Source organism: Lichtheimia ornata (assembly GCF_029851405.1).
Source record: "Lichtheimia ornata isolate CBS 291.66 chromosome Unknown scaffold00052, whole genome shotgun sequence".
NCBI classification, from domain to species: Eukaryota; Fungi; Mucoromycota; class Mucoromycetes; order Mucorales; family Lichtheimiaceae; genus Lichtheimia; species Lichtheimia ornata.
The window spans coordinates 134,506-157,272 of NW_026695372.1; the positions used below are offsets into that span (position 1 = coordinate 134,506).

At 43.6% G+C, this 22,767-nt stretch overlaps 6 protein-coding genes across 6 annotated transcripts; 2 read left to right on the forward strand and 4 right to left on the reverse strand.

The window, feature by feature from the left end:
- Positions 1–869: 869 nt before the first annotated feature.
- O0I10_009188 (uncharacterized protein) lies at positions 870–2,233 on the forward strand (the record flags this gene model as incomplete). Its single annotated transcript, XM_058489185.1, has 3 exons — positions 870–983; positions 1,070–1,412; positions 1,503–2,233. The coding sequence occupies 3 exons, from the start codon at positions 870–872 to the stop codon at positions 2,231–2,233; spliced, it is 1,188 nt and encodes a 395-aa protein (XP_058340066.1).
- Positions 2,234–2,965: 732 nt separating this feature from the next.
- O0I10_009189 (uncharacterized protein) lies at positions 2,966–4,681 on the reverse strand (the record flags this gene model as incomplete). Its single annotated transcript, XM_058489186.1, has 8 exons — positions 2,966–3,067; positions 3,127–3,270; positions 3,332–3,478; positions 3,549–3,785; positions 3,845–3,892; positions 3,947–4,095; positions 4,159–4,378; positions 4,454–4,681. 8 exons carry the CDS (start codon positions 4,679–4,681, stop codon positions 2,966–2,968), a joined length of 1,275 nt encoding a protein of 424 aa, XP_058340067.1.
- Positions 4,682–5,457: 776 nt separating this feature from the next.
- Positions 5,458–6,864, reverse strand: O0I10_009190 (uncharacterized protein; the record flags this gene model as incomplete). The annotated part of the gene is made up of 6 exons (XM_058489187.1): positions 5,458–5,788; positions 5,857–6,148; positions 6,216–6,376; positions 6,444–6,534; positions 6,617–6,685; positions 6,753–6,864. 6 exons carry the CDS (start codon positions 6,862–6,864, stop codon positions 5,458–5,460), a joined length of 1,056 nt encoding a protein of 351 aa, XP_058340068.1.
- Positions 6,865–7,033: 169 nt separating this feature from the next.
- On the reverse strand, positions 7,034–10,202 carry O0I10_009191 (uncharacterized protein; the record flags this gene model as incomplete). The annotated part of the gene is made up of 14 exons (XM_058489188.1): positions 7,034–7,254; positions 7,314–7,578; positions 7,694–7,818; positions 7,896–8,200; positions 8,261–8,435; positions 8,497–8,851; positions 8,920–8,996; positions 9,055–9,096; positions 9,156–9,223; positions 9,292–9,409; positions 9,477–9,552; positions 9,650–9,751; positions 9,914–9,974; positions 10,039–10,202. The coding sequence occupies 14 exons, from the start codon at positions 10,200–10,202 to the stop codon at positions 7,034–7,036; spliced, it is 2,154 nt and encodes a 717-aa protein (XP_058340069.1).
- A 605-nt stretch (positions 10,203–10,807) lies between these two features.
- On the reverse strand, positions 10,808–12,749 carry O0I10_009192 (uncharacterized protein; the record flags this gene model as incomplete). Its single annotated transcript, XM_058489189.1, has 7 exons — positions 10,808–10,990; positions 11,075–11,295; positions 11,361–11,609; positions 11,666–12,139; positions 12,198–12,250; positions 12,304–12,520; positions 12,599–12,749. 7 exons carry the CDS (start codon positions 12,747–12,749, stop codon positions 10,808–10,810), a joined length of 1,548 nt encoding a protein of 515 aa, XP_058340070.1.
- Positions 12,750–16,677: 3,928 nt separating this feature from the next.
- O0I10_009193 (uncharacterized protein) lies at positions 16,678–22,723 on the forward strand (the record flags this gene model as incomplete). The annotated part of the gene is made up of 20 exons (XM_058489190.1): positions 16,678–16,854; positions 16,922–17,054; positions 17,113–17,350; positions 17,411–17,541; positions 17,609–17,691; positions 17,757–17,873; positions 17,943–18,542; positions 18,608–18,640; positions 18,708–18,815; positions 18,885–19,181; positions 19,241–19,297; positions 19,353–19,558; positions 19,625–19,772; positions 19,838–20,114; positions 20,182–20,269; positions 20,340–21,249; positions 21,310–21,543; positions 21,604–22,132; positions 22,191–22,567; positions 22,640–22,723. 20 exons carry the CDS (start codon positions 16,678–16,680, stop codon positions 22,721–22,723), a joined length of 4,827 nt encoding a protein of 1,608 aa, XP_058340071.1.
- Between the last annotated feature and the right edge of the window lie 44 nt (positions 22,724–22,767).

A 22,767-nucleotide genomic window follows, 5' to 3' on the forward strand; every position in this document is an offset into this window, starting at 1 on the left:
CAACCACTCTTTTAGTAGAGGGCGCTCGTGGACGATTGTAATGAAAATGGACGTTTGATCACATGGATGGAAAAGAATGAATGATTGTAAGCAATGAATGGCTGCACAATTAATATCCGTGATGCGGCGATAACCTTAATTGCGTACTGTTGTGGACAACGAATATGTAATATCAGCATGAGATTGTGGTACCCGCTCTCTCGTGGCCGACAATTATGATTCAATTCCCGTGTTTCCAATTACACAAAAAAGTGCGGTGCTATCTCGCCATTTCTTTTATTCTACTGGTGCTTAAAGAAAGAGAGAGAGGGTGTTTGTTTTTGCAAACACATGGTAGGGCAAGCTGTAAGTGAACGATGATGCATTGTTCAGGGTCCATGGTTAACACAAGATACGCCACCACCTATGTACATTATGATCCTTGCCTGATTTGGGTAACCAACATGCCAATGACAACAACGCTTCAAGTGGCTCTTTATTTATGATCCCATTGTGCAAAAAAGAGATAACATGTGTGTAAGCGAAACTAAGGGGGGGTCGTATTATACTCAACTTGTAGATGGTTGAATGAGCAATATGGGCGTATTTGTTGTGTGAAAAGGACCGTTTTTGCAGTTGGTTCCACAAAAAGTGTTTGCTTTTTACAATAGTTACATCGGCGACAGGCGCACACACACACACACACACACACACATTGACATCACACGAGAATGGGTGGTGGTTGAATTGGGGGGGGGGGATTGTGAAGCATCATCAAAAGCAACAGCAGCAGGAGGAGGAGTCCAACCCGCTCTTTCAAATAGGGCTCCAGGGTGACCCCATCGTTGCAACTCTTTTTTTTTTCTCTTTCTCTCCGGGGATGCTTTTTCATGTTTCTGCCGTTGTTCGTCTTTTGTCTACCGTTTATCTACGTGGCATTCGCTTACAATCCTCATCGTAACAACAACACCGTATGGGACTATGTCAACGAATTTGGATCCAAGGTAAGTCCACTATCAGTAGTATCCTATGCGTGCTTGTTCTCAGCAAGGTTTTTCTTTCCAACTAGTCATTTGTCTCCCCATTGCAGGATGAATCCGAGTACGATGTGATTGAGACCACCCTGAACCAGCCCAATATCACGTTCTTTTTACCCAACCAAGCAGCCTTCGCCACTGCTTTGGGAAACGGCGTCTTAAACTTTACCAACATCAACACCACCATTTCTCAAATACAACGCCATATCATCACCCATCAAATCTACACCACGGATTCTCTCTTGCATGGTCATCAATACATTACTCCAAACGATTCATCTACGGCTCATTTACCTCTTGTTGTGGGTCCATCCTTGCATAACAATTCCATCCTTCAAGTCACTTCTGGTATCATTACTGCCAATGTCATTTCCAACAGCATCCAATGCAGCAATGGTAAGCAATCATTTTTCTCTCTCTCCAAAGATGGAAACTCTTCCTCTCTCGCACTCTTTCTTACACATACACGCACACGACGGCAAATAGGCATCATTCACATGATTGATCAATTCTTGCAACAACCCAAATCAACCATGGATACCATTGAAAGTTTGAGTCAATTGGAGACGCATGAGTTGCTGATGAAGTCATTGAATTTGACAACTGTGGTCTCAGGCCCCAACAAGACCATCTTTGCACCCATATCACAAGCTTGGGCCGATGCCAACTCCACCAGCATGCCTTATGGCACCCTTGTACACAACCTAAAATATCAAGTGGTGGATGGTGTCTATTTACAACAGTCCTTGTACGATCCCAGCAACCCCAATAGCTCTATCGTTTTGCCGACAAATCGACATGATGCATCCCTCACCTTTCAAATGTCAAATACCGGTGAAATGTTGGTCATTGGCAAATCCATCACTGATGTCGCTCACATCATCCGCTCTGATATCATTACAACGGAAGGCGTCATTCACATGGTTGATAAGGTGCTTTCAGCTGATCTCAAAGAAACCAGCGGCAGTACTACCAGTATCAGCAGTGATGGTAGTGGCAGTCGTAGTCCTGGTAGTAGTAGCTATGGTGGTGACAATGTTGCTGCATCGCCACCCAAACCTGATACGTTGCAGCCTATGCCAGCTTCAGGCGATACCCCATCCTCCATGCAACCTGCTGATAGTACATTATCCTTCTCCTCATCCCCTTCCCACTTTGATACCATCACCTTATTATCGGCTCTATCTCCTCCATTAATTGCTCTTTGCCTGTTTTGAGTTACCAAGAAAAAAATATATAAACATGTCCCAATGTGCAATACCCCAATATAAGGTGCTGTGACACAACTTGTGAGCGGAAAAGCTTTTTTGGGAGGTCGGCCACCTGGAATGGTAACCTTGAGACCATCTAGAATACCATTTGTGTCTTTGTGTGTTTGCAAGGTTATCATTATCATACGCTTGTTCATGCAATGCTAACAATACATGTCAAGTATTGATGTTTGTAGTTTAGCGTGGAGCCATGATAATGGATAGCATTGTACGTAACACAACCCGCACAGAGCATAATGTCAACCACCATACCATACTACGAATGTTTTAGCTTTCAAGGTGGTTACACAAATGTTGCTGACGTTATACCATGATATGAATTTTTTTCACAAAGAAAAGTACGTCATGTGGGCTATACTATAAATACAAGCCTTGGTTCAAGCTCAACTCAATTAGCTTGCATCCTTCTCTACATACATGCCCAAAGCCAGTTTTGATTTCCACATGAAGACTATCGAATATGACATGTTACAGGAAGCAAATTCGACTTTATTAGAACATGTTGATCAACTCCTTGGAAGCCCATTTTCAACCAACTCATCCCCTTCTTATTCATACATCCATTCAATTATAAAGAATCCTTATCATGCAACAACATTCAAACTCGTGTAACCAACAGCAACGACCAACACACAGCTTTTGGATTATCCATGGTATTATTATTGATACAAAAGATCCCTAGGTTCGAAAGCGAATAGGCACCTTGATGAATGTTTGAGGAGTAGCTTTTCCATGCACCGATGGCTCGTCTTGGGGTAATAGCCCACCACGAAGATTGACCTATTTGACGATGGTCGATGAGCCATGTTGTTGTTGAGAATAATCAAAGCATGACCTACCTGAAGGGATGGATGAATGAATCTTGGCACTCGTAATGTGGCATCTCGTTCACTTCTAAGCTTGACGTATTCATCCATGCTCTTTTCTTCATCGATCATCTTGTTGAGCTTCTTGTGTACACCAAGGAGGGTCATCACCATATGCTAAATCCATCATCATCAGCATGTCGCCATGGCAACCATACACCACCATTTGAGCACTTACCGTTCTCAAGCTAGTAGCAGGAGGATAATCATGCCCAACATAAATGCGGGTACCGTTCGGCCATAACTTGTACATTTTGTGGATGCTGGTATACATTTGCTCGGCACTACCACCAGGAAAATCACAACGAGCAGTACCAATATCAGGCTGTAATAGAAAAACTTGAGATTCAGTCATTTGAGGATATGGATTATAGAGTTGCCAGTCATTTTCATACCATAAACAACGTATCGCCAACAAAGGCTGCATCACCGATACGATAGGACATGCAAGCAGGTGTGTGACCAGGAGTAGCAATGACGCTGCAATGGATCATGTCACCAAGGGTCCAAGTATCATCTTCTTTGACAAGTCGATCAAAATGCTCCATTGTAAATGCAGTGGGTGGAAGATTGTATCGCTCAAGAAAAGTCTTTTGGACCTCGACCACGTTGCTGCCAATACAAAACTCGGGCTATTCGTGATATCGTCGTATCAGTAAAGAGTGGATACAAGCTCATTTTCGAAACATACATTGGAGGGTAATTGTTCTTTCAGGTATATCGCAGCCGTTAAATGGTCCTATTGATTGTCAACGTTTAGTATGATGATATGTATTCACCCACTCATACTTACAGCATGCACATGTGTGTCAATGATTTTGGTGACGTTGAGGCCAAAACGGTTGACATGTTCAAGGATCAGCTTGGCTGTGCGAGGTTGAACAACGGCATCCAGGGGATCATAATCCAATACAGGGTCAATGATATAGGTTTCCTTGCTCACTACATATCGAACGTGGTTACTATGACGCTGTTGATCCATTGTTGGGTTGAGTTTTAACCTACCGATATCGGTAACAATGTATTGTGCTGTTGCCGTCTCATGCTCAAAGATGGTGTGAACCCAGGGCGAGTGATCGTTTGCATATGTTTTGATTGGGAGACGATCATCCGTCCATTGATTGAGACCACCAACAACATTGTAGACGTCGTTGAATCCTAGTTCCTCGGCAGCGTATTTGCTCACAATCCCACTTCGTCTTCCAGATCGACAATAGATGATCACCTGATACAAGCGTGTCAACCTTATTGTATATGCATGATCTTCCCCCTCCAATTCATATCATTCTTCTTCTCTTACTGTTGCTTCTTTATCGACAAGATCAATCAATGCTGCTGTAAACATGTCGCGGTTGCTTTCGTAAACGCTGAAGGGGACGTTGTAGCTGGCTTCGATCTTGCCAAAGGTCTCAATCTCATGGCGTTCTCGCACGTCGATGATTTGCACTCGGTGACAAGAGTATAGACCCAATTCTTCAATGCGTTGATAAGCTTCGAGAGGTGTAATGTCTTTGACAGTGAGGGTCATTGTGGAGTTGTGGAGGAGTTGTTGGGCTCATGTCGATAAGGGAAGTGAAACAAATATAAGGAAGAGGAGAGAGATCGGTGTCTGGGATTCGTCGGATCGGAAACGCGCCATTCCGCGTCAGCATTGCTAATCGTTGCGTGTGCGTTGTGGAGGACTTGTGAGACATTACATATGATTGGACGTTCAACCCTCTAAGGGAGATCTTTGTCAGCTACATCCACCCCCACGTTATCACACGATGCATGACGTTAGCAGTTATCATCATCATCACATTACTATGAGAAGGTCACTCCTGATATTTCTCTTGTACGACATTATACGAGAAATCCCCATCCTTTGAACATGCGAATCGAGATCCCATATTGATGCATTGTTGCCTTTAATTACCTGAATCACTCATGGCTGGCAGCAACTCTTTTCCATCATCGACATACCACAATGATTTACATCATAGGATTCTTCTACAAGAACATCCAATCCAATCCCCTTCACGTGCTTTGAATGGCCTCAATTTTTACGCTAAGGTCGTATCTTTTATACAATGGTTGATGCATAAACAGGCATCTATGCGATCAAGTTTCTTTGCGGATATAAATGATTTCAAGGGGGCAAGCGGATGAAAGAGGAAACAAGGGGGGAGGAGGTAGATGTGAATATTGTACAAAGAGAGTGGAAACATATGGTATTGATGATGCAAGGGAAGGTGGAAGGGCATGTTGATGCGTGCGTGTGGTGTATGTGAAAAGAGAGATCAAAGGGGGGTTTTGCTGCCATCATTATCGAACGCGTTGTCCACTTTCCCTACGGTTGACCAATCCTTCCTCTAAATCCGAGTCGTCGTCGTGCATGTCATGTAAACCAACGGCATCCTCAAATCCAGGTTCGTTCAATAATCGTTGCTCATCCTCGTCTTGCGAAGTGATTTCATCCTGGGCGCCAGCGCCACGTGCAATTGAATCCAAAAGATATACACCAGTGAAAATGATAACGAAACCAGAGATAAGAGAAATGACATAGACAGGGCTGTCAACATTAAATCCTTGAAAGAGAATCGTAGACGCAGCAATGGTGGCAGTCGTAAAGCATACAAAGTAGATGGGGTTGACACTATAATCCTTGTAAGCATATACATCGTAGTGGTACTACTACTCATTTCATCCTTCTTCCCTACTTACACATTGGTCGAGAATTGCTCCAGTGCCTTGTTAAAGTAATTCATCTGTGTAACAATACACACAGCAACTACAATGCCGAATGCATAGGTCGATGGATGAGTGAATTGATTGTTGCCTGCAAACGTCAACTTGAGAGCAATGCCGAAAGCCTTGATTGCCATGACCGATACTGATCCAACCAAAGAACAAATGGATATGTAGACAAATGGGTTACGACGGCCATATTTTGGAACCACCAAGTAAATCATTGCCAAGCTAATGATCAAAACCAAAGCACAGTAGGTCATGAAGCCTATTCCCATCCTGTATATGAGCTCTCCACTCTTCCATTTGTTAAATGCCTTTTTGTTGTTACTTACCTGGTTGAAGAGCGTAAAAGAGCAACTCATCAATCGATGTCACATTCTTGTCTTCAGGGGCATGTAATACGACAACCACCGCACCGACCACTGATAGGAGACATCCCACTCTACCAATCGGTCCCAGCGTCTCCTTGAGGAATATGGATGCAAAGATAGCACTATGAACAATCAATCACCCTTATTAATACGCAATCCAATGACTCACACGCACGCGCATAAGCTTACCCAAGAATCACACTAAGTGCACCAAGTGGTGTAACGAGAATAGCCGGTGCAAACGAGTATGCTGAAAAGTTCAAGACTTCGCCTATCGCCACTATGATCAACGCCACCATACCATACCATACACACGGTAAGTACTCCCAATACTTGACTTGAAAACCATACAACAAACCTACTTGTTCCCATGCCAGCCCACCACGTCCAATTCCGAAGATAGTGATGCTTGCCATCAACAGCAGAAGTACCTAGCGATCCTTTAGATTAGCTTGTTTATAAAAAAGAGAGAGAGCCTTCCTTGAGCTGATGCGTTACCATGTCGCTTTTGGGTCTTCATGAGACCTTTTTTTGTGATAATGAAGGAGAGACCGATGAAGACACTGGAACTCATGGCGAGGATGAGACCAATATACTTGTCTTGAATCATGACGACGCGATGAAGAGGAAAAGAGGAGGAAGGAGTGGAACGGTATGCGTGAAACAAAAAAGAACGAGAGGAAAGAGATCAAATGCACACAAAACCAATTAGGGCGAGAACTTTGATTTTCTTTTGTTCGCAGGATTTAACGTATTGACATGTTGCTATTTTTAGACATTTAAGTGTAGAGCTCATCAGTGAAGTCGCTGATGAAGGGGATGGATCCCTTTTGTAAGTCTTCATCCTTGAGGAATTCAGTAGGGAACTGCACCAAATGACCACGTACACGGCCCAATTGCTCTTGAATGATCTCAACTGGCATGTCAGGGTCACCCACATGGCCAATATCGATCTTGCTACTATCAGGATAGAATTGCTTATATTGATCCCAATTCACAACTAAGATGTTCTTGTATCAGTAAAATGCCCATTTACCCCATGCTATGCTATCATCTTACCGGTATCATCGGGAACGCACTGGAAGACAGCTCTAAAGATTTCAGTGTTGGTACGAGCAACATCATTCCACAAGCCAAGGGTTTCCTCGCCCAAAGGATCCATGACAAGACGATCTTCTTCAGATTCAGTGTTATCGATTTGGGGCACAGGAAGAGGCATCATATCCTCCTTCACGTCATCAAGAGCACGCTCTTCTCCAAGAAGACCAAGATGCTCCTTCCAAAGCTGTCGACGGAGTGTGGCGGCAAATCGACTTGCTTCATACTATAATAAATCCCCAGTTAATTAAGTGCGATCGACAATTTCAGGAACAGCTTTCTTCTTTTTCCTCAGCCTCCTTTTTACTTTATCCCCCAACCCCAACATTCCCATTACTTACATAGCGGCCATTCATTTGCGAAGGAATCATGTCTTGATCTTCAACAATCAAAGCAATCTCAGAGTCACGATCACCACATTGAGAACGATCGTTAAGGTTGGCTGAGCCCATAATCACCAAGCGGTCTATTGTTATTTGATTATGAGATCAGTACAATCCCCGATAATGGTACATGTGGTACAAATGTGGCACAATGACTTACCATCCACAATCATTAGCTTGGCATGGATATAAAGCTCTTCAGAAACAAAGTCATTGTTCTTGAGACCACCTTGCTCATCACCTTCCTCAGCAACACGAGTGTATTCGACTTCATCCTCAACGTCGTTAGTGTAGCCATCGACACGAGCCAAAGCTTCTTCAACCACCTTACGGCGGATCACATCATGGCTTCTCAAGCTGTAAAAGCCAATGTAGTCGGCAGGATCAATATCGGCTTCTTGCAATCTTTCCATGATACTCTTGCCACCTCGGCAAATGGACATGTATTGATAGCTCATGACCATTCTATTTGATTTACAAGGTTAGTTGCATGTTGCTGATCTTTGTAAAATAACGACTTTTTACCTTGCGGTAGCAGCAGCGTCTGTGCTCAAGTCTGCAGGGAAAGCAGGCATCAGGGGCATCAACACGATCACGCGGAAAGGCTCACGTTCCTCATGGGCACGGATAATACGCTTGACAATGGCATTGCCAATTTGGTTCTTGAGCACATAGTCTTCATCCTCTTCGGTAGCAGTGACTACACACAAAACATCATTAATAAATGCTTACATACATGATCACCTTTTAAATGTACTCACTAAAGAATTGGTTTTCAATATAAACAAAGTGCTCAGCGCTGAGAATAGAGGAGACGTAGGCATTTTGGATCGAATGCTCGGTTTCATCAACACCCAAGCTCCATTCACCAACGCTACGAAGCACTTGGGTGCGGCAAGTGCCTTGGATGTCACGTGTACCATGCATGAAGCGGTGAGCTCTATGGGCAGGATGATCATCATCTTCACCAGGAATAGAGAAACGTTGATGATGACCGAAGCCACCAAGTGCAGGCTTCAAAAAGAGCACACGCTCATCATCCATGTTCTTTTCATGCTTGATGTAGTTCCAGCGCTCACAAAAGTGTCGGCTCACATCGAGAACCGGACCACCCAACTAAAAAAGAAACCCGGTGCTTAACAACGCGCTATTTCTTTGTTGCGTAACCTATCACACACACTTACCATACAAAGCGAAATATCGTGCCATGGCATTCTTGGGGTAGTGGTCTTGTCAATCAAGCGTCTATCCCAGTTTTCCACTATCATGTATGTAAGTCTATTTGTGTTTTGGCATGCAACGTGTAAACATAAACATACCATCCTCGAAATCACGAACACGTGCATCATTGTAGTCTTGGCCTGAAATAGCAACATTTAGCATATGCATGTTCACACAGCAAAAGCACCACCAAGGTTACCTGGGAAAATCTCCATGCCAGTGCCATCATTAAAGTCAGCCAAACGATGGCTATGGGTATCCCAGCGACTATAATTATGATCTCGTCAATAAACCTCTTTCCAATGTAAATCACCCATCATCATCATTCATCCTACCCATAGCAAAGATCAAGACCACCCAAGAATGCAATTTGGTTATCAACCACAATGTACTTGTCGTGGTGAGACCAAAAAGCGTTTCTTCCCTTCAAGCTGAAATCAGGTGATCGTTGCACTATAAACACGCACACGCACACAATGAGCACTCTATCCTTTATACGTGTCATCTTCGTTTGCCTTACCAACAATGTTTTCATGGAGGCCTTCCAAGACGTTCTTGGTGTGCTCACTGTTGATGGTAAGAGCAAGTGACACTTCCTGAAATTTTCATGCAAACCAAAAGATGCATCAGCCAAGCCTTGCACTACCCTGCTGTATGACCATCACCACCACCACCTTTTGTGTTTTACATTACCTTGTACACGACTACAAAGATCTTGACACCTTCCTCGGCCTTACGCTTGAGCAACTCGTCGATACGATACTCAGGGTACTTGGCAGGAGGTCTGCGGAGATACTATCATACATACATACATCCCAAAGAGCATGAGCAAAAAGGAACTTGCAAGTGAGCCTGTTACTGTATAACGTTACCAACTCGGGAGACTAAAGACACCAATCCCGAAAAAAGATGTTAGCGTGTGCGTGCATGTGCCTTTGACGTGGGGGAAGAACTTACCAACCACCAATCCTCGATGAAAATGACATGGCGAGCATTTGCAAGAGCTTCGGAGACAGCCCTTTTTTATGCCAAAGTGTTAACAAACGCTCTATAGCTATGTATTTGATCCTATACTACATTACCAGAAATAATCATGGCCATCAATAAAGAACTTTACTTTGGCATCATGACGCACAGGAGCAAAAGATCCATGACGATGATAAGTTTGGCTAAGCTCTTCTTCGCGTTGCTCTTCTTCGTCGTTGCCATCAAAGAGGTCTTGGACAAGGTTGACGAAAAAAGACATGTTGAGTGGGAAAAGAAAGGGGGTTGAGGGATGCTACCATCTTTTTCGTCTCGTCTTGATGCTCTTATAGCCAATCCCCGATATTCTGCCGTGTAACAGCCTGTGGTACAGAAGAGCATCTCGTCGTCGTTGACCTGATTGTGCGAGCATGCACACAATATGAGGCCCTAAATTGACGCGCGTACCTTTGTTGGTCAAGAAAAAAATGACGCTACTACTGTGGCGGATGTTCTTAGGCATCAGCCTCATATATCGGGCCGTGTGCTTCTTTCTTTTTTCGGTCACCTAACCGTCAACCTTTGTTGCACGGTGTTCTTTCAACAGCACTGCTTCTCTTATCGCTGATTGTATTGTCGTTTCTTGGCAACAGCGTAACCAAGGCAACCGTTTCCATGGATGCATACTTGTGATTGATATAGGTGATACAATAAAGTCGTTGTCTATTGCCATAGGTGCCTTTTATGTCCCTAAAGGAAAAGGTCAGCATCATCCATCTCCATCATTTACATGACCGATAAAGAGCTACAATGCAAAAACGGTTTTTAATACATAGACACATAATGTTTCTCTAATCATAAAAGGTATACATATAATACAAGGCATCACTAGATGAGAGCATCAGCTCTAGGAAGGAAGCGTACATGGAAGTGTGGCGGGAGAATGATAATACCGCCGTCACGTGGTGCATCCAAATCCGGCATCACAGGCTTGCCCTGATCATCGAGTGCTGGCTCCAAGGTGCATCGAGCAAATATACGCACCAAAACGTTAAACATTTCCACCTCGGACTATACACATACGAAATAGATGAGCCTATGTAAGCAATCCTTCTCTGTATCTATATTTCTGCTGCTGCTGCTGTTGCTGCTTACCAAATGAATACCAGGGCACACTCGTCGACCAAAGCCAAATGTAAAATGATCACGCTCTCCATGTTTACAATTGGCAGAAGCTGCCATCGTCTTTTCATCTCCGAAGAAACGCTCAGGAATAAACTTGTCAGCATCAGGGTAAACCTCGTTGTCGCTGTGGATGGCGTAAATTACGGGGTAAACGACCGATCCTTTTGGGAAAATGTAGCCATGCGATTCAACTAGATTGACAATGACGCATGTTAATCATCACGCTTTCACATTCCTTGATCAGCAAAACCCTTACTATCTTTATCGATCTTGTGGAAAAACACAAAATGGGTGGTAGGTCGATAACGCATGCATTCTTTTTGGACGGCGTTAAAGTATGGGAGTTCTAATCGTTCCGAAAACACTGGGTATCTCTTATGCTCGCTGATAAAAGCATCCACTTCATGGGATAGTCGCTTGCATACATCGGGGTGGTGTACAAGGATAGCAAGCATCCATCCAAGTGTGGCAGCAGTTGTATCCGTACCTCCAATAATCAAGTCACCTAGATACCAAGATCATGAGTACAATGCTACATGCCTTGTTACGTATAACACTTACATGCCGTTACCATAATGTCATCATCATCAAGGTCATATTTTCCTTTGTCTTCAACCAATCGCTTAACTAAACAATCACGTTCTCCTTGGGCTGCATTGTTGATCAAGGGGTTGAATAATGGATCTCTTCTTTCTTTGACAAATCTTTCAAACGTATTGTTGCGTCCAAGCAGGGTATCCACAAATGAGAGTGCTGGGAAAATAGAGCCAACGTCATGATAAGGACCACCGAGTAAAAGGACTTCATTGATAAAGCTATCCATCTTTTGGAAGAGTGGATCCTCTTCTGATGTTACTCGCGTGCCAAAACATGTATCCAACAAGTAGTTAAGAGACACCTTTCTCAAGGGCTGTTCGAGCTCAATGCCTTGTGAAACACCACCCTTTTGTAACAGCTCATCCACCAAAATGTCGGCTTCAGCCAAATGCACGTTGCTATACTCGTTTACCATTTTGGGCGACAGGATAGTAAGGGCTGCAATGTATATTACTCAGAACCTAGTTCATGCGTTTTCCTGCCAATTCCGACATACCTGCCGATCTTGCATTTTTCCACTTTTTGTTGGCGTCCGAAAGGAGAATACCTCTGAGAGCAAGTTGTTAATGAGATCATCAAAGCCTTGCATACCCACTCCTTACTTTTTGTTAAGTGCATAGTATCCTGAGGCATAGTTGAAAAATGGTCTGCTGGATGCAACCGCACCATTACGCACCAAGACATCTTGGATGATATCCAAGTTGCTCACGAGGATCCATTCTTGCGCACCCAAGTTAACTCTCAACACTGGTCCATATTCTGTAAGCCATTTCTTGAATGTAAAGGCTGGCATGCTAGTATCAAGAGAAAGGATATGGCCTATGGGTTTTGGTTACTTAGTCTCCTTGTTATAGAATGCACATATGGGTGGGTGGTGTAAAGGTAACGACGACATACCAAAGAATGGCAAGCGACCAGGGGCCGTGGGGATGTTGTCTTTGGGACCTTTTGAGTTACTGCTAGACCTGATAGCATAAAGAAGCGCACTTGCTGTGGCAATAGTGGCTGCTGCAATCTTCCATTCACGAGACAAGGTGCGTAGATCCATTTTTGGTGGTGGGAGAAAATGAGAAAGAGAAAGAGTATATAGGATATGAGAAAACGAGATGGCAATAAAAGGTATTGATAGCGAGAAAAAGAAGCGAATGAGAATTCGAGAAAAAAGTGATGGGCAATACATGGGCGTACAAGAAAAGGGTAGCACAATATGTGTGTTTGCATGCGAACCCTGGATTCACGTTTTCCCCCCTTTGTGCACAGTCCACCTCAGCCCCGGATGCCTTGCTCCGTTTCCGGTCCAAGAAACTTACCCAATGAATAGTCTCATCGATAATCCCCCAATGCTGAGGATCGACGTTGGATATTGCTGCTCTTAATTGTTATCTTATTGACGAATAAACGACACCGGTTGTTGCCGTGTAACACTATTACACGATAAAATGCTGTGTGACACCAGCAGCATACGTGTTGCTAATGGCAGCACAGTCGAACCATATTCCTGGGAGATCATTGGTTGATCTATTTGGTCCTAGATGATGATCATCATCTAGAACAAACATGCCCTTAAGGCGATTGAAACCTCCGTATACAATCGTTTCAAAGACAAGCAATTCAACTTCCTCATAAAAGTTGCTAAAGCAAAGGGACGCTCTTTGGAAGCATTGTCTGTGCTGCAATTGCCATCATACATCGTACGACTTTTGCGTACTTTTCAAACACCTACCATGTGCTATTTACAACAAGGAAGGCATAAAAGATAAAAAGCAAGTGGCATGTATTCAAGGAAAGGGGGTTGCATATTATTGGATTTGCTCCCCATAAAGCCACTCTCAGCCATAAGTCTACAACTTTGTAGAGTCAACGTGATTGATACAACCAGCATCTTAGCAACCCACACACAAGCTTTAGTGTTTAGAACACTATCATGGCGGATTTGTATGATACTTTTGGATCCTTTTTTCACATGCCCGCCTTTAGTGCAACCGGCCCACACCTTTTTATATGCTAACACGGTCCCAAATCCTCGGATCATATTGGCTCTTTAACAACTCTGAGGACGCCTTCCATTATAAAATGCTTGTACCGATATCTTATGGTTTGCTGGTCACCCATGGCAAGCATCTTATCATTCATCCTTTGGGTGTGTCATGTTCCTAACCTTTGGATGTTCATTTCTCGGTCGAATAAAGCCATCGTTAAAGAGCTCTTACGCATCAACGCAATCATCTACGTTCCTTGGATACGACCATCATATGATAGTGCTGACTACAAAGTAATGGCTTCTTCTGGTGGCGGCCACCGTTGCCGTGTATTTTCAATCTCACTGCTGCATCTGCTGCATGTTGATTCGGTTTGGCGGATTGATTTGGGGGGTATTTCTATTACTATATTGTCCGACTATGGGTTACCGAACCTAGAAGCGGAGGTGACTAGTTGTTCTCAACACGGAGTGGTTGAGATGCATCTACTACACATATGCCGAAGAATAGCCTATAGCATGCTCTTTATTTCTCGAATGCAGTCAAAGGAGGAATACATGCATCATGGTTTTGAAGAATGAGTGAACAAGGTCCACCCAATAAAAAAGGTCTGCATGAGCATGATGATAATTAAAATGTAGAGGGGGCCCATAATAATAAACATCACTTCTATCTTGGCGTAACAAGTCCCATCTTCGGAATGCTGGTAGGACATGTGTTATCGGGAGTAAGGTTGTCGGAATCAGGAACAAAGTTTGAGCACGGCCATATTCATTGCTAATAAACCTTCCCATTTCAATGCGGTAGTACATGCATTCCAAGTTCGAGATGCTTCCCATCTTGTGCTTCTAAGTATAATTTTAAGCATCATCATCAGCTGCCTAGGAGCAAATGAAGGTATGTGAGGGATACAAGGATTTCGTTTTAGCCGAGTGATCAGGCTTGTTGTGATAGAAGAGGGGATAGTAGATTCAGCAGTGGCAGCCTTGTTGTTGATGGTGGGGTTTTGTGACGATAGTGTGTATTCATTATACTCAAAACAAGCTCTGAAAGCTTATCGTTTGTCGTGCTTGATAATTAATTCAAGTACAACTTCGATAGGGGAAGCTTAAAACGTCGCACATACTCGGGAACAGGTGTTAGAAAGTGGCACACATATACTAAAAGTGTTCTTGTTTGCATGATTGCTAAAGCCTAATAGTCATGGAAACATTGCCATAGTAACATGGTTGCCATGGACAACCATGTTAAGTGCTCAAGGTCTTTCATGGTCTAGGAGCAAGATGATCATCCTTAAGCTGTTGCCTGGATACATTTGCCATGGCAATGAGTTGAGCAGAGCAGTAGCCATAAAAAGAGGAGACGAGTCTATGGGTGCTCATTGTTCGAGCAAAAGAGAGCTGAATCGGTAAGGACATCGTGTATGTGTTTATTGATGTCGACGTCTATCATTTTGTGGATGGGTGGATGATCTTTTGGGTACCAACTTTCTATCCTCATACATATGGCTTTATCCTCTGCTTCTTTGTACTTGATACCCTATGCAGATCATGTATCAGCACAATCAATGTATACTTGACTCTCCCCCCTGAAGCCAGCAATAAAGTGAAAGAGAAGATAGCGGTATCAGAGTACTTCATGAAGAAGGGCTTATCGTCGCGCTGCTCCTGCAAATACTATATGCTTTGATCGTTTTCATTGAGTACAATTAATGGAGTAATATTGAGGAAGACGTATGGGCCAGCAATGTAAAGTAGGGTCGAGTTGAGTGAAGGAAAATGAAAAGCGTCATGCATTGATAAGCGCCACTCCAATTACATTTTAAGCCAATGACGTCGTCTTGAATCTCTCGAATCGCTCCACCTACCCACACCGACCTCCTCCATCATAAGGATAAAACATTCAAGCTAGTAGCATAGGGTACAACTTTGGATACGTCTTCTCAAAAGAAGTACTTGGTTAATGCATGAGCGATGAATGTGCTATAAACAAAGCCGTTTGGATGCATAGCATGGGTATCCACTCGTCTTCTTTTTATTCTTTAGCCCATCCATTTCACAATGGCGCGTAGGTGTTAGGAATCTCCAAGTTTTATTATCCACCAATAAACAAGATCAGAAGCTCCTGACATGTCATTTGATCGTTGCTTCCATAAGCAAAAGATGTACATTTATGCAACATGGCTTCATCTTGCCAAGGCTCCTCAAGTTTGCTAGCAAATCAAAGATGATGGGTACGAGCCTCATGCAAAATGGCAAGTTGACGACTTGCCAAAGGAGCATGATGATCGGTGTCACCAACACAAGAAGTTAGGTACGAAAGAAACAATCATGATCTCGTGAATGATGTCTGATTGATGGTGGCGTAACTAATTAAAGTCATTGTGGCGTTGCAGACAAAAGGATAGATTAAGAAGCGCACATGGTATGGATTAAAGCTCGGGCTTTGCAGCTTTCCGGACCATTAAAGTTCACTGTGTCACCCAAAACGATGTAATAAAAGAAAGGAGTAAAGGCAAATACCATTGTATTATGTCATTATTTCATATGTTGATAAAGATAGAGAAGCTATTGAAATAATAAAGAGGGGTAAAAGGTAGGTATTTATATATAGCGATCCATGATGAATGGATGGGTGTGAGGCAGTAATCATCAACGGATCACCCGCCAAGCCTGGAAGCTCTATTGAGGAACTCCGCAAGGTCCGGTGTCAAGTGAAAGCTCAACTTCAGTTACACCGCCCTTGGCTTTTTCCGTTGCAAACTCCAAGCTTCAGCCTCGTTGTCCTGTGTCCTGTTTCTTTCTTCTCTTGAACGCACGCCCATACACACACACACAACCTCATTAACGCTCTCAATTACTGTAAAGGTACAAGGAACATGGGGGAGCCACATGCCAAATGCAACGTTCGTGTCATGTGTAGGCTGACATTGCCATGTATTTTTAGCACGCATACTCGGCCTCGGTACTCGACAATTGAACCTATATTCTCGGCACCATGGCCTCTGCAACTCTATCCGACCATGTCTCTCAGGCATTGGACGTGTACACCAAAGGAACCAAGGCGTGGTTTGAAGATGACCAAGACGCTTGGGTGTCTGCATCGGTTGTCAGCAAGGAAGTCACCGATAGTTCCGTCAAGATTATCTTCCAAAACGATGAAGACGAGTCAAGAGTAAGCTTTTTTATTAATAAATGATTGAAGAGGATCTATTGCTTATGAAGGATGATGATCATCATAGGAACACGTCTATGAGTCGACTATCCAAAAGCTTGAGAAGTCTCAGGGTAGCGATTTGCCTCCACTCAGGAACCCGCCAAAGATGGAAAACACGGATGATCTCACGAATCTGAGCTATCTCAATGAGCCAGCTGGTAAAGCATTTATTGCAAAGGGATATAGATAGGCGGTTGCTTATATACAATGTTTTAGTGCTGAATACGATTCGTACACGTTATTCACAACGCAACATTTACACATACTCGGGCATCGTATTGATTGCAACCAATCCTTTCGCTCGTGTTCCCTTGTACGAGCCTGACATCATTCAACAATACTCGGGTCGTCGACGTGGAGAACTGGAACCTCACTTGTTTGCCATTGCTGAGGATGCTTATCGTTGCATGATCCGTGAAAAGACAAACCAAACCATTGTTGTCTCTGGTGAAAGGTATTGGCTTGGAAAAAAGGGAAAAGAGATACCAGTGCTCTGATAACCTCTTTCAAATAGTGGTGCCGGCAAAACGGTCAGCGCAAAATACATTATGCGTTACTTTGCAACAGCCGATGATCAAGAAACGGCGGGAAAAATAGCCAAAGACAATGCTGGCGGCATGACCGAGGTTGAAGAACAGATTCTGGGTACGTGGTTTATACATTCTAACCTTTTTCTCTTTACACCATGGCTCATTTCTCGCTACGTGTTTAGCCACCAATCCTATTATGGAAGCCTTTGGTAACGCAAAGACCACTAGAAACGATAACAGTTCTCGATTCGGCAAATACATTGAAGTAAGCATCCTATCAGGCTGGCTGGGCACGATTACTTTCATGCTTACGTATATATGATATGATAGATCCAATTCGACAAGGGATCCAACATTGTCGGTGCCAAAATCAGAACCTATCTTTTGGAACGATCACGTCTTGTTTTTCAACCTGAAACTGAACGCAATTACCACATCTTTTATCAGGTAGGAGGATGAAAATGGGAGGATTCAAGGGATGTGGATATTCATTCTACCATCATCATCGTCATTTAGTTATGTGCTGGTATCCCTGTATCAGAGCGCAAGGAATTTGAACTTAAGGATTGGACCAAGTTTCATTATCTCAACCAAAGTGGCACCGGCACTGTGCCTGGCGTTGATGATGCCGAAGAATTCAAGCTTACCAAGGATTCGTTGGACAAGGTTGGCATTTCGCTCCAAAAGCAATGGCAGATTTTCCGTCTTCTCGCAGCATTATTACACATGGGCAACATTGAAATTGGTGGACGCAACGACGCGACGCTTGCTGATGATGAGCCTTCTTTGCAAATTGCTACTCGATTGCTTGGTATCAAGGCATCCGAATTCCGTAAATGGATTGTCAAACGTCAAATCGTCACCCGATCCGACAAGATTGTCAAAAACTTGAACCCCGCTCAAGCACTTGTTGTTCGAGATTCAGTCGCCAAGTACCTTTACGCCAACCTCTTTGACTGGCTTGTGGATGTTGTTAATGAGAGCTTGTCATGCAATGAAGAAGGTGCTGTCGAGTCATTCATTGGCGTTTTGGATATCTATGGCTTTGAGCATTTCAAGAAAAACTCGTTTGAACAATTCTGTATCAATTATGCCAACGAGAAGCTTCAGCAGCAGGTATATGATCAAGCAGTGAAGAAGGATAAAAGGATCATTGTTTTTGCTGACATGTCCCATTTTAGTTCAATCAACATGTGTTCAAGCTTGAGCAAGATGTGAGTGCTTTCTCCTCCTCTTAAAAGTGTTCATTGTCATTGATACTAATTTTGATCTTTGTTATAGGAATACGTCAAGGAAAAGATTGATTGGCAATTCATTGATTTCAGTGATAATCAAGGCTGTATTGAAATGATCGAGGCTCGTATGGGTATCTTGTCATTGTTGGATGAAGTAAGACAAAGAGTATTGCAAAGCGAAGAAAAGGATCAACATCTGATCCAACCCCCCTTTTTCAAATAGGAATCACGGTTGCCCTCTGGATCAGATCAAGGATTTTGCGACAAGCTCTTTGCAAACTTTTCCACGCCCAACTACAAGAACTACTTTAAGAAGCCACGCTTTTCCAACAGCGCCTTTACAGTGGTCCATTATGCACATGAAGTTCAATATGAAGCTGAAGGATTCATTGAAAAGAACAAGGATACTGTACCCGACGAGCACCTTACTTTGCTACAAAGCGCTGATTCTGAATTCCTGGTTGAAATGCTCCAAAGCGCAACAGCTGCTGCTGCTGCTGTCAGTGCCCCTGCTCCCACTGTAAGTTACTTTTTCTAAGCATAAGGATCATTCGAATCTCATTCGTTTTCTTCCTGTAGTCCGGTCCTAAGCGCATGAATGCCAGTAAAAAGCCAACCTTGGGCTCCATTTTCAAGGTAATAAGGATGAAAACGAGATAGGATTCAGTGACTCACATTGATATTGGAATAGCATTCCTTGATCAGCTTAATGGAAACCATCGGGCAAACGAATGTGCACTATATCCGCTGTATCAAGCCAAATGAGGCCAAGGTGTCTTGGGTCTTTGATTCAAACATGGTGCTTGCACAGCTGCGTGCATGTGGTGTTTTGGAAACGATTCGCATTAGTTGTGCTGGCTATCCTTCAAGATGGACCTTCGAGGACTTTGCTGACAGGTTTGTATGCGTGAAGTTGTGATGATGGTTTGGGGGTTTGGTTTCTCATCTTTACATCGTTCCTAGATATTACCTATTGGTCAGCTCAGAGTATTGGGATCCAAACAAGAGCCCCGATATCCAAAAGCTTTGCACTGTCATCTTGGATACATGCATTAGTGACAAGGACAAGTACCAAATCGGCTTGACCAAGATTTTCTTCCGTGCTGGTCAAGTATGTCAATTGATATTTACACATCATTCAAAATGAGATACTCACATGGCCTTTCTTTGTTATAGTTGGCATACATGGAAAAGAAGCGTGCTGATCGTTGGAATGAATGCGTCATCCTTTTGCAAAAGAACATGCGTCGCTTCATCACTCGTATCCATTACATGCGCACCAAGGATTTGGCACAACGTCTTCAGCAAGTTGCACGACAAAGGGTGGCCAAGCGAAAGTTGGAATTGATGCGTCAGGAACGTGCGGTTGTTGTCATTCAAAAGTATTGCCGTGGTTTCTTGGCAAGAAAGCAATTGCAAAAGAGACGAGAGTTTATTTTACATTTGCAAGCAGGTATGTCAATGCATAAAAGTTGAGACGCATAAACATGTATGCTAATACGGGTTCTTATTTTCAAAAGCTTGCCGTGGTATGCTTGCAAGGAAATCATTTGGCAGCTTCCGAGAAAACAATGCCGCAACACAAATCCAACGCTTGTTCCGTGGCTGGTAAGATTGATGGATTTTGGTCTTGGGGGATGATGATGATGCTAAATGATTGCTTGCTACTCAACTCTAGGGCTGCTCGCAAACGATTTTTGGCTCAACGTCAGCATATTATCAGCGTGCAAACATGTGTGAGACGACGACTTGCCCAAAAGATGTTGATCAGCTTACGTGCCGAAGCCCGCTCTGCCACTCATCTCAAGGAAGTTTCGTACAAGCTTGAGAACAAGGTTGTCGAGTTGACTCAGACGTTGACGCAATCCAAGGATGAAAAGAAAGCGCTCGAGAATCAGGCACGACAACTTGAATCCCAAGTAGAGAGCTGGAAAGAAAAGTATGAGAAGCTTCAGAGCAAGTTGCAAGTGGTGGAAGAGCAACATGGTGAATCCAAGGGTGCACAAGCTGAATTGGATGCTTTGAAACAAGCTCATGAGACACTTCAAGAAAACTACAACACCGTGGTGGCCAAGTCTGAAGAGCAAGATAAGGAGATTGAACGATTGAATGCTGAAGTGACTCGACTCAAGCAACAACCTCCTCTCAAAGTGTCCACTGCTCTCAACAACAATGGTCGACCTCCACGTGCCGCTGATGAACCTGATGTTGCGGAGCTCAAGAACCAAATTGCAGCACTCAAAGCACAATTATCCCAAAGCTACAGAAATGCACCTCGTCGACAAGGATCACTCAGCTCTTATGCACGCAACTTATCACCCGTTGCCATGTCACCAACAAGTGCAAGACGTGGTATTTCACCCGATCGTGGTATCAGTCCTCGTGGTGCTAGCCCAAGAGGACGTTCGCCCACTGGTGCTATGGCCTCCTTCCGTCGTAACAGCATTGCCGAGACTAAGCGTCAACAACAACCTGGTGCAAGTGAAGCCAAGGTGGTCTATGCTGAACCAGAGCAAATGCGTCCCATGTCCATTGACCATATCAACACTTTGAGAGATGCTGATGTTAAAGGCAATCCCGAGGAAGCGGTAAGTGTGGTGGCGATAATGAATCCAAGTATGGTATGAGACTCATTGTTGTCTTTTTAGATGCATACCATTTTACGAGACGAACAAGTGCTTGAAAACGAGATTCTTGATGGCTTGATTCGCTCTTTGAAGATTATCCCACCCAATCCACAAAACCCACCATCACACAAAGAAGTTGTTTTCCCTGCACACATTATCGGTCTTGGCTTGACACAAATGTGGCGTTTGGGCTATCTTGCTGAATCTGAACGATTGATCTTTACTGTTATGGATACGATCCAGAACTTTTGCATGGTATGTTGGGGGTGGAAGCAATAGGGTCATATATACGTGTTACTTACTCAAAGTGTATAGGACTTTTCGGGCGAAGATACCATTGTACCATGTGCTTACTGGTTATCCAACACGCACGAATTATTGTCTTTGGTGTGTTCGACTGAACAAGAGCTTGAGCGTGAAATGCAATACAATGCTGTGCATGGTCGAAGAGCTGTTGGCTGGCATGATTTCGAAAAGCTTGTGTCGACTGTCAAGTTTGAATTACAATGCCTCGAGGACAACTTGTATCACCATTGGTTCATGCAACTCAAGCAGCGTGTCAACAAGATGATTATCCCAGCCATCATTGAACACCAATCCTTGCCAGGTTTCATTGTCAGCGACACCAACCGCTTCTTCAACAAGTTGTTGTCGGGATCCAATCAACCCGCTTTCTCTATGGACGACTTGCTCAACTTCCTTAACAAGATCTACCGTGCCATGAAGTTTTACGAGGTGGATCCATTGGTCATGGAACAAGGCTTGAATGAATTGCTAAAGTTGATCGGTGCTACCGCTTTCAATGACTTGATTATGCGTCGTAATTACAATTCATGGAAGCGAGGTAAGGGGTCACTTTTGTGTTGACAAATGTATACACTCACTAACCACTTTTATGATAGCTATGCAAGTCCAATACAACATTACGCGATTAGAGGAATGGTGCAAGGGCCATGGTTTGACTGATTCGATCGTGCACTTGGAACATTTGATGCAGGCTGTCAAGCTGTTCCAGTTACGCAAGGCAACCCCCGATGATTTGAGTATTATTTACGAAGCCTGTTGGCTGCTGACACCCGCTCAAGTACAAAAGTTGCTACAAAACTACCAGGTTGCCGACTATGAAGAACCTCTCAGCAACAATATCCTAGGCAACGTCGCATCAAGAGTAAGCAGCAACGACATTTTGCTGCTAGACAGTGTATCACTGGATGAGAGCCCCTACGAGGTGCCAGAGCCTAAACAGAATGTCGTCCCCGACACCTATGTGCCTGCTTATGTAAGTCATCATGCATGGATTTAGAATGCTTATGGAAGCTAACCACCCGCTCCTCCAATCTTTCTTTTTTAGCTCAAGCTCAAGCAAGTCCAACGTCTCATGGCATTGATTGCATTGACTGAACAGCAGAGGCCATATCGCCAGGATTCCCTTTAAGATGATATTATATTATATGTAAACTTTTTCTTCTTCTTTGTACC